At 45.3% G+C, this 18,799-nt stretch overlaps 1 protein-coding gene across 1 annotated transcript in view; it reads right to left on the bottom strand.

The window, feature by feature from the left end:
* LOC119961997 (C-factor-like) overlaps positions 1–12,646 on the bottom strand; it is a 35,141-nt gene extending 22,495 nt beyond the window's left edge. Inside the window, exons 1-4 of the mRNA XM_038789714.1 lie at positions 12,335–12,646; positions 9,664–9,715; positions 3,482–3,669; positions 2,098–2,238 (exon numbers count right to left, since the gene is read on the bottom strand). Coding sequence (XP_038645642.1) covers positions 2,098–2,238; positions 3,482–3,669; positions 9,664–9,715; positions 12,335–12,469 — 516 coding nt within the window. The 5' untranslated portion in view covers positions 12,470–12,646. The remainder of the gene's footprint in view (positions 1–2,097; positions 2,239–3,481; positions 3,670–9,663; positions 9,716–12,334) is intronic.
* Between the last annotated feature and the right edge of the window lie 6,153 nt (positions 12,647–18,799).

The following is an 18,799-nucleotide window of genomic DNA, read 5'->3' as shown; positions in this document are numbered from 1 at the left end:
AGACGTTAGGGCCACTGGTCGATAGTCTTGAGGCAGGCTACCTTGGTCTTCTTGAAGGAGGTGGGGACTTCAGAGCGGAGGAGTGAGGTGGTGAAGATATCTGCGAATACACTCACCAGATGGTCTGCGCAGGCTCTGAGTGCTCGCCCAGGGACTCCGTCGGGGCCGGTCGCTTTCCGCGGATTCACTTTCAAAAAGGCAGCTCTCAACTCTGAGGCTGTAATAGTGGGTATGGGTGTGTCCAGGGCTGTTGGGGCAGGTGGCACTGATACATTGGCTGACTGCTCAAAGCGGGCATAGAACTTATTCAGATCATCAGGTAGGGATGCTCCAGTCCCAGATATTCCGCCTGGCCTTGCTTTGTAGCCTGTGATCTTGTGTAGGCCCTGCGATAGTCGTCGTGGGTCAGTGTCGTTGGTCTGGGACTCTAGTTTGATGCGGTATTGTCTTTTTGCATCCCTGATGGCTTTCCGTACGTCGTACCTGGATTTTTTTATCCGCAGTGCGGCTGCTGGCCCCTTACCAGGCGGAGCATTGGTGTGGGGATGCTGCCGATTTTTTCATCGTAAAACTAGACACTTCCTCCGGACGTAGCCTCAAAATCGGAGAATCCAGCCCCACATATCTCTTTTGTTGTATTTTTTCTTCTGCTCTCTGTTGCTATATTTATCTGGTTATAAATACAGCGGTCAATATGGTCGCCTTCCTTAATCCTAATTATGTTTGCTCTAGAGTGGCCAGGTATCTTTCGACACCGCCATAAGGTCAAACCCAAATACTGATCAAAGAACCAATGCACCAGTTAGTTAGTTCAAAGTCAATACTATTTATTTACACACACAGTAATATCTACTCATGCACAAAATACCACAAACTAAACTATCTCTAACGCTAATGCCTATACTTAACTTCGGGTGCCCACTCAGTCAGAGGAACAATGGCCGTTGTTCGGATCGGAGGCTGTTGGGTTCGAAGAGGTAACAGGAGAACAGCTAAGGTCGTCCGTCTGATAGCGAGCATTGACCTTGGACTTACTTGATTCTGGTGCAGCTGGTGGACGGGTCTCTCCGCTTCGAGAGCCGAGTCCAAGAGAGTGATTCTCTCTCGGGGCCTTCGCGCGCTTTTGGGCGGGCTTTGAACTTGGCCCCAATTAATTGGGCCGTATCTTAATCAGTCGTATTGATCTTGACCAATAAAGGGGTGGGTGCCCTGATGGCTGGGTGTGTCTTTGGTGGCCGTTGGCCTTGCTTTGTTTGTGTCTTTCTGCCTGCAATAGCATTGGTTATTTGAGTGTCATTCCTTTGTTCCCAGAGATGGGCCATCAATATGTTAATTGACCTACAGTTTCAGTCTTGTCTGGGAGTTGCCTTCTCAATACGCATACAGGCTCTGTGCCTGCTTGGTTTCCTAACATTGTCCATATTTCCCTACAGTCATTGCGATTATCCATTTTGTATTCTGGAAGTGGCCATCCCAGATGGCTGCCATCTCTATTTTTGTTTCATAGCATTAATGTAAATTTCGACCACACATATATAGAAAAGGGTGTAAATTATTTATATAAAATGAAAATTGCTTGTCACAAGTAGGCTTCAAATGAAGTTACTAGTCACCACATTCCGGCTCCTGTTCGGGGAGGCTGGTATGGGAACTGAACCGTGCTGCTGGCCTGCCTTGGTCTGCTTTCAAAGCCAGTGATTTAGCCTTGTGCTAAACAGATTTAGCCTCAGTTATGACTACTGCAATTGTATAGTTGAACTATACGATGATGTCACATATCTGCCATAAATGAAAAATGTCAATAAAAACATTTTTTAAAAAACTGTGACTCACTACCCAACACTTCTCCCTGCACAAGAAATGTTTTGTAGAGGCTGGGAAAAGGAGTAGCACGACTGATAGCACGTAAATTTATTTGTACAAGAAGTACCTTTTATACCTGTTCAATCATTTTTATTCACTGTGGGGTCTCACCCACACAACCCAAAAATGTGCAGGCTAGGTGGATTAGCCATGCTAAATTGTCCCTTAATTGGAAAAAAAGAATTGGGTACACTAAATTGGTTTTAAAAAAGAAAGAATTTTGAGTATACTGACCTTGCTGACCCGGTATGCATATGTTGTCCCACTTTTATTGTCAAACAGCTCCATGGAGGCCAAGATGGAGGATATGTTGATAACTATTGCTTTAAATTTATCATTCAGCTGAACTGCTCGCTGTAAAGCTGGCAAAAAAGCCTGCAAAATAACAACAAATAGAATAATAATCTTTTATTGTCACAAGTAGGCTTACATTGCAATGAAGTTACTGTGAAAAGCCCCAAGTCGCCACATTCCTGTTCGGGTACACAGAGGGAGAATTCAGAATTCTCAGGAGAACCTAACAAGCACGTCTTTCGGGACTTGTGAGAGTGTCATGTGAGAGTACCTTTTAAGAAATCGGAGTTTATCGAATAGCTGTAGTGGGCGTATCTTTAAGAAATGGGTGTTTAAGAAATGGGGGTTTATAAAATCACTGTACTGGATGTACCTTTAAGAAATAGGTGTTTATTAGAGAGTTGCAATGATGTCAGAGTGTGGGTGGAGCTGGGCTGTCTGTCTGCTTTACTTTTGTTTTAGGCAGTTTGCTACAGGGCGTGGTTAATTTCATTTTGAGAGCTGGATAGCTGCGGGCAAAGCAAGGAGCTGCATAAGGAGCTCTCTCTGCAAGCTAACGACTGTCTCCAAATCAATTGGGTGATTTCAAAGTGCTGACTGCTCTCAATAGTGAATTTAAACCTGATCCCTGTGTTAAAAAGGGTCTTTTGTCTTCCGGATGTTGTTTGGGAATTTATTAAGGATTATCTATCGAGTACTGTATTCTTTGGGGATTTGTTGGTGTTGATAGAACATAGAACAGTACAGCACAGAACAGGCCCTTCGGCCCTCGATGTTGTGCCGAGCAATGATCACCCTACTCAAACCCACGTATCCACCCTATACCCGTAACCCAACAACCCCCCCTTAACCTTACTTTGTTTTAGGACACTACGGGCAATTTAGCATGGCCAATCCACCTAACCCGCACATCTTTGGACTGTGGGAGGAAACCGGAGCACCCGGAGGAAACCCACGCACACACGGGGAGGATGTGCAGACTCCGCACAGACAGTGACCCAGCCGGGAATCGAACCTGGGACCCTGCTAATAGTTGTTAAGATGTTTACTGTAGGTTTATAAAGTGTTAACTGGTTTCATAAATAAACATTGTTTTAATTTAAAAGTACTATAAAGCTCTGCTGCACCATACCTGAAGATTGGACCGTGTGCTCCCCATACCACAATCTATTAAAACTTGTGGGTCAAGTGAACTCCATGATACACTTTGGGGTTCTCTAAACCCTGGCCCATAACAGGAGGAAACTGGGATCAATGACACAACAAATACATTAAAATCAATCATTATTTCAAACTTACAACGAATACAAGAATGGGATGCTACCTTGGTTACCATCATCGGTCCAACAGCATTGGTTCTGTAACTCTTCATCATTGTTTCAGGAGTAACTTCGTTGAGGCCTCCACCAAAGTTGACTCCAGCATTATTTATTAGCAGATTTAGACCATCGTTTCCCAATATCTTCTCAATCTGATCAGCACACTCTTGAATGCTACCAAAGTCATCAACATCTTCAAATTACATAACAAAGGGTTTTAGTTCCATGTTAATACTGCATTGTTTCCATTTCAAAGCAACTCACTACATTACAATACAAAAGAGACAGCCACACACTACTGCCAACACTGATGCTGCTCTGCAAATTGAATGCCTGGGAAATCTAAGTTAGAAGTGAAATTGTGCTGACGGTATTAATGCCTTGCATAGATGTGACTGTAAATGCAATTGTCGCCTGCAGCTTCTCCGCCAAGCAGCCATTATTAAAAAGCAAGCTTCTAAACAAGTATTCCAGGTGACAATTTGAAAGTAAACTAGCAGGGCAAATAAAAACTGACTATAAACGCTTCTACAGGTATGTAAAGACAAAAAAATTGATACAAACTAATGCAGGCCCCTAACGGTCAGAAACGGGTGAAATTCATAACAGGGAACAAAGAAATGGCTGAGGAACTAAATTCGTAATTTGCTTCTGTCTTCACAGAGGAAGACATGATAATCGACCGGAAGTTCTGAGAAACACAATTTTTTAAGTGAGGAGTAAAGAAATGGTTTTGGCCTTCAACACCATAATCCCAAGCCAAGCTCATATCAAAACTCCAAAACCCAGCATTTAGCTCCTTTCTCTGCAACTGGGTTCGTGACTTCCTGACCCATAGACCACAATTAGTTAGGATAAATAACAACACCTACTCCACGATAGTCCTCAATACCGGGGTCCCGTGAGGCTGCGTACTTAGCCCCCTATTATACTCGCTATACACATTAGTTTGGCAAGATTTTGCTCCAACTCCATCTACACGTTTGCTGATTTGTTGACACGACTGGATGGAGTCGAATCTCGAACAACGATGAGTCAGAGTAAAGGAGGGAGATAGAGAACCTAGTGGCGTGGTGTAACGACAACAATCTCTTCCTCAAAGTCAGCAAAACTAAGGAGATAGTCATTGACTTCAGGAAGCGAAGTACCGTACACACCCCTGTCTACATCAATGGTGCTGAGGTAGAGATGGTTGACAGCTTCAAATTCCTAGATGTGCACATAGCCAACAATCTATGATGGCCCACCCACATCGATGCTACAACCATGAAAGCACAACAGCGCCTATACTTCCTTCACGCGAACCCGCCTCCCATCCACTGACATCACATCCCGTTGCCTTGGGAAAGCAGGCAGCATAATCAAAGACCCCTTCCAACCTCTTCCATCAGGCAGGAAATACTAAAGACTGAGAACACAGACTAACAGATTCAAAAACAGCTTCTTTCCCGCTGTTACCAGACTCCTAAATAACCCTCTTATGGACTGAACTGATCTCTCCACGCATCTTCTCTACTGAGTAGCACTACACTCCATATGCTTCACCCGATGTCTGTCTATGTATTTACATTGTGTATCTATCGAATGTCCTGTGTTTCTTTCACATATGGAATGATCTGTCTGGACTGTACGCGGACCAGAACAATACTTTTCACTGTACCTCGGTACATGTGACAATACACCAAAATCTTTTCTTTAGATATATTTTGAAGCTTCCAGGAGCAGAGAACGAGTCAGGCGGGAATACCCAATTGAGCAAAAGGGAAAAAAGTCAGCTTCCTAACAGCAGGATGAAACTATGGAATTAAGTTAGCGGTAGATTGACGGGCTGATTGAACATCCCAATCTGAATGTCATACATGCTCATTAAATGGCAGCCTTACCAGAATTGAGTGTGCCTTTGACATGACATGCAGCAGGTGAGGTAGACTTCCTGGTTGAGCAAGTAGTAGCTGTTTTCCCTTCAGGGAGCTTTGCTCATCGACTGGAAAGGATAATTGAGATTGGTTGGGGGCAGGGAACAGATTTTACTTGGGGAGTATGATTGCCTGAACAACAAGAGTTTCAGTCTCTCTGTATTTAAAGGGCACAAGTGCATCACCAGTTAATGCCCAACACCAGCATGCAATTAAGCACAATTATATACAATTAACAGACAGTAGTGATAGGGAGAACTCCTAACATTATCAGCTGGCATGGGGACCAGGAAGGGGTTAGAACATAGAACGATACAGCGCAGTACAGGCCCTTCGGCCCACGATCTTGCACCGACATGGGAAGTCAAAAACTAAAAGCCATCTAACCTACACTATGCCATTATCATCCATATGCTTATCCAATAAACTTTTAAATGCCCTCAATGTTGGCGAGTTCAATACTGTTGCAGGTAGGGCATTCCACGGCCTCACCACTCTTTGCGTAAAAAACCTACCTCTGACCTCTGTCCTATATCTATTACCCCTCAATTTAAGGCTATGTCCCCTCGTGCTAGCCACCTCCATCCGCGGGAGAAGGCTCTCACTGTCCACCCTATCTAACCCTCTGATCATTTTGTATGCCTCTATTAAGTCACCTCTTAACCTTCTTCTCTCTAACGAAAACAACCTCAAGTCCATCAGCCTTTCCTCATACGATTTTCCCTCCATACCAGGCAACATCCTGGTAAATCTCTGCACCCGTTCCAAAGCTTCCACATCCTTCCTATAATGCAGCGACCAGAACTGCACACAATACTCCAATTGCGGCCGTACCAGAGTTTTGTCCAGCTGCAACATGACCTCATGGCTCCGGAACTCAATCCCTCTGCCAATAAAGGCCAACACACATAGATAGAACAGTACAGCACAGATCAGGCCCTTCGGCCCTCGATGTTGTGCCGAGCAATGATCACCCTACTCAAACCCACATATCCACCCTATACCCGTAACCCAACAACCCCCCCTTAACCTTACTTTTAGGACACTACGGGCAATTTAGCATGGCCAATCCACCTAACACCATAGGCCTTCTTCACAACCCTATGAACCTGGGTGGCAACTTTCAGGGATCTATGTACATGGACACCGAGATCCCTCTGCTCATCCACACTACCAAGAATTTTACCATTAGCCAAATATTCCGCATTCCTGTTATTCTTTCCAAAGTGAATCACCTCACACTTCTCTACATTAAACTCCATTTACCACCTCTCAGCCCAGCTCTGCAGCTTATCTATGTCCCTCTGTAACCTGCAACATCCTTCCACACTGTCCACAACTCCACCGACTTTAGTGTCGTCTGCAAATTTACTCACCCATCCTTCTGTGCCCTCCTCTAGGTCATTTATAAAAATGACAAACAGCAACGGCCCCAGAACAGATCCTTGTGGGACGCCACTCGTAACTGAACTCCATTCTGAACATTTGCCATCAACCACCACCCTCTGTCTTCTTTCAACTAGCCAATTTCTGATCCACATCTCTAAATCACCCTCAATCCCCAGCCTCCGTATTTCCTGCAATAGCCGACCATGGGGAACCTTATCAAACGCTTTACTGAAATCCATATACACCACATCAACTGCTCTACCCTCGTCCACCTGTTCAGTCACCTTCTCAAAGAACTCGATAAGGTTTGTGAGGCATGACCTACCCCTCACAAAACCATGCTGACTATCCCTAATCATATTATTCCTATCTAGATGATTATAAATGGTATCTCTTATAATCCTCTCCAAGACTTTACCCACAACAGACGTGAGGCTCACCGGCCAAGAGTGGTGCTATGTCTTTTCGTCCGACGTCATTTCGTCCAACGACACTTCGTCCACGTCTTTTGGTCCAACGTCTTTTTGTCCGCCCGTCTTTTGGTCCAACGTCACTTCGTCCAATTATCCAATTACAAAAAGTTTAATTTAGTTTTTCAATGTTACTGCTCAAGGATCCTCTCCACCTATTTCGCCTCTTGATGTTGAGTTCTGTATTTGTGCTGCTTGATCTCCAGACATTATTAAGAAAAGCTGCAGGATATTCACCCATGTATGCTCCAGCGTGATGAGAGCCATTGTATCTGATGGAATATTTGATCATTTCAGACCTGTAATGTCAGAACCCACTGCCAACCAGAGGTTTTAATCACTCGACGAAAATCGAGAAATAAATCTGCTTCTATCAGAACTGCACTCATTGTCTAAATCCAATTAGACTCCCACTTATATCTGTGTCTGTCGGAATTGTAGAATATCAAATCATCTTGTCCTCTCCCCATTATTCTCTCTCGGGTACAGTTCTGGAAATCTAACTTTTAGGGAATTTCGGGAATTTACAATTTACATCAATTTTAAGTAATTTCGGGAATTTTATGTAATTAGTAAACTTTTAGATTTTTTAACTGCACTTTTAGATTTTTTAACTGCACTTTTAGATTTTTTAACTGCACTTTTAGATTTTTTAACTTTTTAACTGCATTTTTCAACTTGCATTTTACTTGCATTTTATCAATTACTTGCATTTTAACAATTAAATTCACTTGCTGTATTGTACTTGCATTTTATCAATTAAATGGTTTTATACGGAGTTAATTTGTAATTGGATAATTGGACGAAGTGACGTTGGACCAAAAGACGGGCGGACAAAAAGACGTTGGACCAAAAGACGTGGACGAAGTGTCGTTGGACGAAGTGACGTCGGACGAAAAGACGCGACACGGCCAAGAGTTACCGGGGTTATCTCCACTCCCCTTCTTGAACAAAGGGACCACATTTGCTATCCTCCAGTCCTCTGGCACTATTCCTGTAGCCAATGATGACATAAAAATCAAAGCCAAAGGCTCAGCAATCTCTTCCCTGGCTTCCCAGAGAATCCTAGGCTAAATCCCATCAGCCGGGGACTTTATCTATTTTCACCTTGTCCAGAATTGCCAACACTTCTTCCCTACGCACCTCAATGTCATCTATTCTAATAGCCTGGGTCTCAGCATTTTCCTCCACAACATTATCATTTTCCTGAGTGAATACTGACGAAAAGTATTCATTTAGTATCTCGCTTATCTCCTCAGCCTCCACACACAACTTCCCACCACTGTCCTTGACTGGCCGTACTCTTACCCTAGTCATTCTTTTATTCCTGACATACCTATAGAAAGCTTTTGGGTTTTCCTTGATCCTACCTGCCAAAGACTTCTCATGTCCCCTCCTTGCTCGTCTTAGATCTCTCTTTAGATCCTTCCTCGCTTCCTTGTAACTATCAAGCGGCCCAACTGAAACTTCACGCCTCATCTTCACATAGGCCTCCTTCTTCCTCTTAACAAGAGATTCTACTTCTTTGGTAAACCACGGTTCCCTCGCTCTACCCCTTCCTCCCTGCAGTTGTGGGTCAGTTGTTTCGTGGGAATAGAGTCGAGGAAGGTCACATGGATAAGCTGAGCTCAGAGAGAGAGTGAGGAGAGATATGAGAGGAACTAGAGAACAATGCATGTTTTAAGGTAGCTTTGCCAGGGCTTCTTGATGATATGGGTAATTCGCCTAAGGTTCCCTGTACTCATCCAAAATAACAGGGGCTAGGTGCTAACTTAACTGCCTACATCCAAAAACCCAACTTTATAAATTCCGCTAATCAATACTTCTAATATATTCAATAAATATGTATACTGATCAGATAATTTTTATTAAATATTTACACTAACGGTGTTAATAAGCTCAATTTATTGTTTTCTGATATAGGCCTTCTATATTTAAGATGGAGCCGTGAGCAAAAGAAATTCAGAGTATGAAAATTTACAGTGAACATTTTATTAAGGCATTTGTAATTTTTTAACAACAATTTCAAATGAAAACATAACACAGTAAATAACACTCCCCAACCAACAACTATACCCAGTGTGATGATATGATCTGCATACTCGTCTGCCATTGGGCCAGAACGTCGGCTTACCATTGGCCCTGGTCGGTCATGTGCCTCTCGACCGATTGGCCGAGAGGCTGAGTTAACCACGCCTCTATTAACGAGGTATAAATGCTCAGACGCCTGACGATCGTCCCTTTCCACTGTAGACGATCGCAGAGCTGTGTTCTAGTCAATTAAAGCCAGACTTTGGTAAATCACTCGCCTCGCGTGCAATCGATGGTACATCACCCAGCCAACATGGTTTACACACAGTTCCCCTACAGTGCATTTTTAACTAAAATTACTACAGTATCACTAGCACTTACCCAACTTCAGTACATTTATGTTTGAGTAACACTTTGCCAGGTTCACAAGATCCTATGGAGAACAGACATGGATTTCATACAATATATTTTCTGTTACTTAAGAAACACATAACGCAAGAACATAGGAAGCTTGCTGTGCCATTCAATGAGATGATGGATCTGATTGTGGCCTCAACTTCACTTTCCTGCCTGCCCCATAACCTTTGACTCCCTGACTAATCTGTTTTACATGATCAACCAGTAACTTTTTGAGAACTGCAAAACATTATAGTATCTGGCAAATTCAAATTCTCTCTCAAAGAAAGCATGCAGAAGACAGAGTTAGGAAAGATTTCCATTAGTGAAAAGATGTTTGCAGAACAAAGTTTGATACATGCTGATATTAAAGAAAAATACTGCAGAAGTTGGAAATCTGAAATAAAAACAGAAAATGCTGAAAAGACTCAGCAGGTCTGGCAGCATCTTTGAAGACAGAAACAGAGTTAATGCTTCAAGTCCATATGACTCTTCTTCAGATAATAACATGCTTGCACAGAAGTTGGGCGGCACGGTAGCACAGTGGTTAGCACTGTTGCATCACAGCACCAGGGACCCAGGTTCCATTCCCGGCTTGGGTCACTGTCTGTGTGGATTCTCCACGTTCTCCCTGTGTCTGTGTGGGTTTTCTCTGGGTGCTCCGGTTTCCTCCCACAAGTCCTGAAAGACATGCTTGTTAGGTGAATTGGACATTCTGAATTCTCCCTCAGTGTACCCAAACAGGCGCCTAGAGCCTAGAACAGGCCTCTAGAGGATTATCACAGTAACTTCAATGCAGTGCTAATGTAAGTCTACTTGCGACATTAATAAAGATTATTATTACGGTTTGTGGAGGTCCTGGGATTCGAAACTGGCTTAGTAATAGGACACAAAGACTTTTTGAGTAACTGGGGGGTGGGCTCGGTGTATATAAAAATGATATAGAAGAGAACATGGGGGGAATGAAAGTAAGTTTGCAGACGGCACCAAGATTGGTAGGATTGTTATCAATGAAGAAGTGGGTCATAAATTTCAGGAAGATATAGATGGGTTGGTCAGATAGGCAGAGCAGTTGCAGATGGTATTTAACCCTGATAAGTATGAGGTGATGCACTTTGGAAGAAGCAACAGGACAAGGGAATATGCAATGAATGGCAGGACACTAGGAAGCTCAGATGTACAAATGGAATACTTGTTCACAGATCCCGAAGGTGGCAGAACAGGTGAATAGGAAGGCATATGGGACACTTGCCTTTATCAGTCTTGGCATAGAATATAAGAGTAAGGAGGTTATGTTGGAGCTGTACAGAATGTTGGTTAGGCTACATCTGGAGTAGTGTGTGCAGTTCTGGTCACCTCACTGTAGAAAGGAGCTGATTGCACTGGAGGGGGTATGGAGGAGTTTCACCAGGATAGAGCATCTGAGCGGTAAAGAGAGACTGGATAGGCTTGGATTGTTTTCTTTACACCAGAGAAGGCTGAGGGAGAAAATGATTGAGGTGTATAAGATAATGAGGGGTTTGAACAGATTAAATAGGAAGCAGCTGTTCCCTTTGGTTGAGGGGTAGGAGATGCCGAGGGGATTTGAGAAAAAAATAATTCACTCAGAGGATGGTGAGAATCTGGAATGCACTCCTGGGAAGGTAGTGGAGGCCGGAAATGTCACAAACTTTGAAAAGCACTTAGATGAGCACTTGAAACACCATCACATTCAAAGATATGGGGCAAGTGCTGGTAAATGGGATCAATAGAATCATAGAATTTACAGAGGAGGCCATTCGGCCCATCATTTCGGCACCAGACCTTGGAAAACATCCTACTGCCCATGCTTCCACCCTATCCCTGTAAACCAAGTAACCCGACCTAATCTTTTGGACACTAAGGAGCAATTTAGCATGGCCAATCCACTGTGGGAGGAAACTGGAGCATCCGGAGGAAACCCATGCACACACGGGACGAATGCATAAACTCCACTGTCACCCAAGTCGGAATTGAACCGGCGTCCTTGAAGCTGTGAGGCAGCAGTGCTAACCACTGTGCCACCGTGCTGCCCCATTAGTAGTTATTGGCAATACAGACACAATGGACTTTTTCTGCACTGTACCACTCTATGGAGGTTGTACTCACTCTAGATGTGATTTCGTCAAGGATCTGGTCAATATTCCACTAGGCTTTGAAGTAGATGGAAAGACGATCTGCCGGAGTTGGCATTTCCTTGCACCATTCCCAGAGACAGACAAGGGAAGGTGTTACAACCAGAGCCGATCCTGCACATTTCTTGGACAATCTTGGAACAGATGCACAAGACTGGGAAGGTAAGCTCCCTCAAGCGATTGGCCTTTTTTGGTGAAAGATTGATTTGGTGATAAGGGCATCACATGGCGGTGGGGGCAGATTTTCCTGGGCTATTTCATTCCCAGCCACAGTGACTGAAAGGTTCAGCCTAAAACGTGGCGGGACATTCATTGCAACTCGAAGATTGCACGATTGCCAATATTTTTCTTGTCTTTTTCAGTGAACCAAAAACACGTTTTTAACCACCTTCTCACGGCGAAAGAATAAAATAAAAGTCGGGAGTAAATGCTTAATTGTAGAATGGGAGGGGGGGGGAGGAATTTTATTCGTTGGCCTTCCGTTTGAAATGGAAACCACTCACCTGGGCGCCTGGGCTGTCGGGCTGCCTGCAGCAGGCGAACAGGTTGCGGGGCGGCGGCTCAGCCTGCGCCAACTGGCGGACCAGCTCCAGGCCCAGGCCGCGGTTCGAGCCCGTCACCAGCACCGACCTCAGCATTCTCGGCCGCGGTGTCCCTCACGCCCGCCCGGCGGCTCTCACTAGCAAACAGCTCAGTCAGCCCCAGCTCCTGGCTTCGCGCCCAGAGGCTCATCGACTCAAACCTGTTCCACTGACTCCACAATGCGGCCCCCCCAACAAAAGAAGCTTTTCATTAGGCCTGGCCATATTCATCTGGTCTACAGCCCCTGGCATTTATTCACATATTCCCTTTCCAAAGTCACAAGTGCGACCTGTACATTGTTTATTTTGTTGTTACAATACCAAAAATACCTCAATAAAATGTTTATTTAAAAAAAGAAAGTTACAAGTGGCACTTTTTTTCAGGCAGTGCATTGCAAATCCAGCAAACTGGCTGCTCACAAACACAATGGCGCTTCAGCCGTGAAGGTGGTCTTCAGAGCGGGCAGGTCCTAGCCAGGTGTACAAACCTATGAGGGACATATTCAATTCCCCCAATTCCCCAAAGGTCTGCATGATCTTTCCCATCCTCCCTGACAGGTCAGAAATATATAGGAGTAGGTCATCTGCATATAACAAGACCCTGTGTTCAAACCCCCCCCCCCCCCCCCCCCAGGGCAAGCCCCTTCCAGTCCTTTGACTTTCTCAGCACCATCGCCTGTAGAGCGCCCGTCAATGGCTCTACAGCCAAGGCAAACAACAGTGGGGAGAGGGATATCCCTGTCTTGTCTCCCAGTGCAGTCTAAAGTAGTCCGAACTCACCTTGGCGTTGGCGTTGACATTCGGTAGGGACATTTGTCTGTATGACTCAAATTGCTCTGGGTCCTTCTCCCATTTCAGTTTCAATGAGATCGAAGCCTGTGACATTGTTGGGGGAAGAACACCCCGCTCCCTTGCCTCATTAAATGCCCCCACCAGCAGCGGGCCCAACATCACAGAAAATTTATTGTAATATTCCACTGGGTAACCGTCTGGTCCCGGGGCCTTACCCGACTGCATGGCCTCCAATCCCTCTACTACTTCTACAATCCCGATCGGGGCTCCCAACCCCTCCACCAACTCTTCCTCCATCTTTGGAAACTTCAACCTTTCCATAAACTGCCTGATCCCCCCCCCAACATACAGTCGACTGTAAAACTCCTTGAACACCCCGTTCACCCCTGCTGGGTCCAAGATCATGTCCCCCCCCCCCGTCCTTCACTCTTCCTATCTCCCTGGCTGCCTCCCTTTTCCTGAGTTGGTGTTGCTAGCATCTTACTGGCCTTCTAACCATACTCATATATTGCCCCTCTCACCTTGCACAACTGCCCCACCGCCTTCCCTGTGGATATCAGACCAAACTCCAGCTGCAGCTTCTGCCGCTCCTTCAACAGCTCCGCCTCTGGGGCTTCAGAGTACCTTCCGTCCACCTGGAGTATCTCCCAAACCAGCTGATCCATCTCTGCCCATTCTACCTCTCTCTATGAACTGGTATCAAAATTAGCTCCCCCCTAACCACTGCTTTCAGTGCCTCCCACACCATTGCTGCCAAAATGTCCCCCATGTCACTTATCGCCACAGAATTTCTGGATGGCCTCCCTCACCCTCTCGTGCACCTCATCCGCTAACAGCCCTGCATCTAATCTCCAGTGTGGGCGCGGCCCCCCTCCTTGCTCACCCATAAATCCACCAAGTGTGTGGCATGGTCCAACACAACACTCGCCAAATACTCGGCATCTAACATCTTCGCCAGGACAGCCCTGTCCAAAACAAAAAAAATCGATCCCAGAGTACACTTTGTGAACATGGGAGAAAAAGGAAAACTGCTTCGATCTTGGATGTCCAAACCTCCACGGATCTACCCTCCCATCTGCTCCATAAACCCTTTTACTTCCTTTGCCGCAACTGCCACCCTTCCTGTCCTCGAACTCGCCCGACCCAATCTTGGATCTATAACCGTATTAAAGTCCCTCTCCCCCCCAATGATCAGCTTATGCAAGTCCAGGTCCGGGATCTTCCCCAACACCCGCCTCATAAAGTCCGTGTCATCCCAGTTTGATGCACAGATATTCACCAATACCACCAGTATCCCCTCCAACTTCCCACTCACCATAACGTACCTACCCCCAGAGTCTGCCACTACCTCAAATGACACCAGCTTATTGATCAAAATCGCTACCCCCCTAGTTTTAGAGTCTAGCCTCGAACAAAATACCTGCCCAACCTACCCCTTCATCAGCCTAGTCTGATCCACCATCCTCAAGTATGTCTCCTGTTCCATTGCCATGTCCGCCGTGAAGCTCTTCAAATGCGCGAACACATGAGACCTCTTGACTGGCACATTCAACTCTGTCACGTTTTACGTGATTCCCCCCCCCCCCCCCCCCCCCGCCGATCAACCATAATCCTTCTAAGGCCAGCATCCAGCCTGCGTTTCGCACCTCTTCAGGCCCATCCCCGGGCACCCACCGTCAGTGACCCCCAGTCTGTCTCCAAGTGCCAATCCCTCCCCTGTCAGCAGATCAATGCCCCCTTCTCTCCCCCTCCCACCATAACAAAATGACAATACCCAATACCAACCCCCTCTCAACAAACTTAACACCTGCTCCGCCCTCCCCTCTGCGTTTTCGCGAACTAGCCCACCCAGCTAGCTTGGTAGCCCCCGTCCATGGCGCCAAGCATCCTACCAGAATTTGTATATTTTAATCACGATATGCATTCACTATTTTAAATTATCTTGAACAATTCAAACTTGTTATAATTTTTTGAAACCTGCACATTAAAACCAAGCCAGATCTTTTAACTGATCATTCCTTAATCTTTAAAAAATTTAAACAGGAATAACAACCCAAAAAATGTTATGTTGTATATAATACATAATAAAATGACTATACTATAGAAAATAACTTACACCTTTTTCTACTTTAGGGAATTAATATTATTGGATTTGTCTGAGCATGTGAATCTGAGAAATTATCATTGAACATAGAACATAGAACGATACAGCGCAGGACAGGCCCTTCGGCCCTCGATGTTGCACCGACATGGAAAAAACTAAAGGCCATCTAACCTACACTATGCCCTTATCATCCATATGCTTATCCAATAAACTTTTAAATGCCCTCAATGTGGGCGAGTTCACTACTGTTGCAGGCAGGGCATTCCACGGCCTCACCACTCTTTGCGTAAAAAACCCACCTCTGACCTCTGTCCTATATCTATTACCCCTCAATTTAAGGCTATGTCCCCTCGTGCTAGCCACCTCCATCCGCGGGAGAAGGCTCTCGCTGTCCACCCTATCTAACCCTCTGATCATTTTGTATGCCTCTATTAGGTCACCTCTTAACCTTCTTCTCTCTAACGAAAACAACCTCAAGTCCATCAGCCTTTCCTCATACGATTTTCCCTCCATACCAGGCAACATCCTGGTAAATCTCCTCTGCACCCATTCCAAAGCTTCCACGTCCTTCCTATAATGAGGCGACCAGAACTGTACGCAATACTCCAAATGCGGCCGTACTAGAGTTTTGTACAACTGCAACATGACCTCATGGCTCCGGAACTCAATCCCTCTACCAATAAGGCCATCACACCATAGGCCTTCTTCACAACCCTATCAACCTGGGTGGCAACTTTCAGAGATCTATGTACATGGACACCGAGATCCCTCTGCTCATCCACACTACCAAGAATTTTACCATTAGCCAAATATGTCACCAGTGCAGAAGGCCATTCAAGAGGGGGGAGTAAAAAGGCAAGTAGTTGTTATAGGGGATTCTATAATTAGGGGGACAGATAGTATCCTATGCAAGCCGGATCGGGAGTCTCCCATGGTGTGTTGCCTGCCCGGTGCCAGGGTGCGGGACATCTCTGACCGGCTTGAAAGGATATTGGAGCGGGGAGGGGGAGGATCCAGTTGTTGTGGTCCACGTTGGGACTAACAACATAGGTAAAGCTAGGGTGGAGGACCTGTTCGGGGACTATCAAGCACTAGGAAGAAAATTGAAATACAGGTCCTCAAGGGTCATAATCTCCGGATTACTGCCCGAGCCACGTGCCAATTGGCATAGGGACAAGAAAATTAGGGAAGTAAACACGTGGCTAAGGGATTGGTGTGGGAAAGAGGGATTCCACTTCATGGGACATTGGCATCAGTTTTGGAACCGGGGGGGGTCTGTACCGTTGGGACGGTCTCCACCTGAACCGATCTGGAACCAGTGTTCTAGCGAAGAGGATAAATAGGGTGGTCAGTAGGACTTTAAACTTCTGAGTTGGGGGGAAGGGAAAGTGAAAGCGACAGGGAGCATGGAGGTAAATGGCAAGATACGCAGGAGGATAACATGTAGGCAGGTGGATTTAAGCTTGAGGCAGACTAGGAATTCAACAAAAAGGAGGATAACTTTGGAACATCTTAGGACTTCCAATATCTGTAATGATAAGAAAGTTAGCATTAAGGCACTTTACCTGAATGCTCGTAGCATTTGTAACAAAGTAGATTGAACTAATGGCACAGATCATCGTGAATGATTATGATGTGGGTAGGCATCACAGAGACATGGCTGCAGGGGGTTCGGACTGGCAGTTAAACATCCAAGGATATACAACCTATCGAAAGACAGGGAGGTGGGCCGAGGGGTGGGGTTGCCTTGTTAGTTAAGAACAAAATTAAATCTATGGCACTAAACGACATAGGGTCGGATGATGTGGAGTCTGTGTGGGTAGAATTGAGGAACCACAAAGGCAAAAAAAACCATAATGGGAGTTAGTACAGACCTCCTAACAGTGGTCAGGACCAGGGGCGCAACATGTAACGGGAAATAGAAAAGGCATGTCAGAAAGGCAAGGTCACGGTGATCATGGGGGACTTCAATATGCAGGTGGATTGGGTAAATAACGTAGCCAGTGGATCCAAAGAAAAGGAATTCATGGAATGCTTACAAGATGGCTTTTTGGAACAGCTTGTCATGGAGCCCACAAGGGAGCAGGCTATTCTGGACCTAGTGCTATGTAATGAACCAGACTTTATAAAAGATCTTAAAGTAAGGGAACACTTAGGAAGCAGTGATCATAATATGGTTGAGTTCAGTCTGCAGTTTGAAAGAGAGAAGGCAAAATCGGATGTAATGGTGTTACAGTTAAATAAAGGTATTACAGGCATGAGAGAGGAACTGGCGAAAATCGACTGGAAGCAGACCCTAGTGGGAAGACAGCAGGCAAAAATGGCAGGAGTTTGTATGCATAATTGAGGGGACACTGTACAGAGGTTCATCCCCAAGAAAAGAAGAGTATCCGGGGAGGATTAGACAGCCATGGCTGACAAAGGAGGTCAGGAAATGTATCAAAGAAAAAGAGAGAATCCTATAAAGTGGGGCCAAAAGCACTGGGAAATCAGAAGATTGGGAAGGCTACAAAAACAAACAGAGGTTAACAAAGAGACAAATAAGGAAGGAGAGGGATCAAATATGAAGGCAGGTTAGCCAGTAATATAAGAAATGATAGTAAAAGTTTCTTTCAATACATAAGAAACAAAACGACAGGCCAAGTAGACATTGGGCCAATTCAAACTGATTCCGAAGGCTAGTGATGGGAGACGAGGAAATGGCTGGAGACTTAATAGTGCTTTGCGTCGGTCTTCACAGTGGAAGACATGAGTAATATCCCAAAAAATTATAGAGGGTCGGGGCTGAGTTGAGTATGGTTGCCATTACAAAAGAGATGGTGCTAAAAAAGCTTAAAAGGTCTTAAAATTGACAAATCTCCGGGCCCCGATGGGCTACACCCTCGTTCTGAGGGAGGTGGCTGAAGAAATAGCGGAAGCGTTGGTTGAGATCTTTCAAAAAATCACTGGAGTCAGGGAAAGTCCCGAACGATTGGAAGATCGCTGTTGTAACCCCCTTGTTCAAGAAAGGATCAGACAAAAGATGGAAAATTATAGGCCAATTAGCCTAACCTCGGTTGTTGGTAAAATTCTAGAATCGATCGTTAAGGATGAGATTTCTAAATTCTTGGAAGAGCAGGTCGGATTAGAACAAGTCAACATGGATTTAGTAAGGGGAGGTCGTGCCTGACAAACCTGTTAGAATTCTTTGAGGAGGTGACAGTAGGTTAGACCAGGGAAACCCAGTGGATTGGTCTATCTGGATTTCCAAAAGTCCTTTGATAAGGTGCCACACAGGAGGCTGCTGAGTAAGGTGAGGGCCCATGGTGTTCGACGTGAGCTACTGGCATGGGTTGAGGATTGGCTGTCTGACAGAAGGCAGAGAGTTGGGATAAAAGGTTCTTTTTCGGAATGGCAGCCGGTGGACCAGCGGTGTCCCACAGGGTTCAGTGTGGGGCCGCAGCTGTTCACCGTATATATTAATGATCTGGATGAAGGGACTGGGGGCATTC

This window comes from Scyliorhinus canicula, chromosome 1 (assembly GCF_902713615.1).
Source record: "Scyliorhinus canicula chromosome 1, sScyCan1.1, whole genome shotgun sequence".
Classification (NCBI taxonomy): Eukaryota; Metazoa; Chordata; class Chondrichthyes; order Carcharhiniformes; family Scyliorhinidae; genus Scyliorhinus; species Scyliorhinus canicula.
Note: the sequence above shows the minus strand (reverse complement) of the source record. Positions and strands in the feature narration are given on the sequence as shown.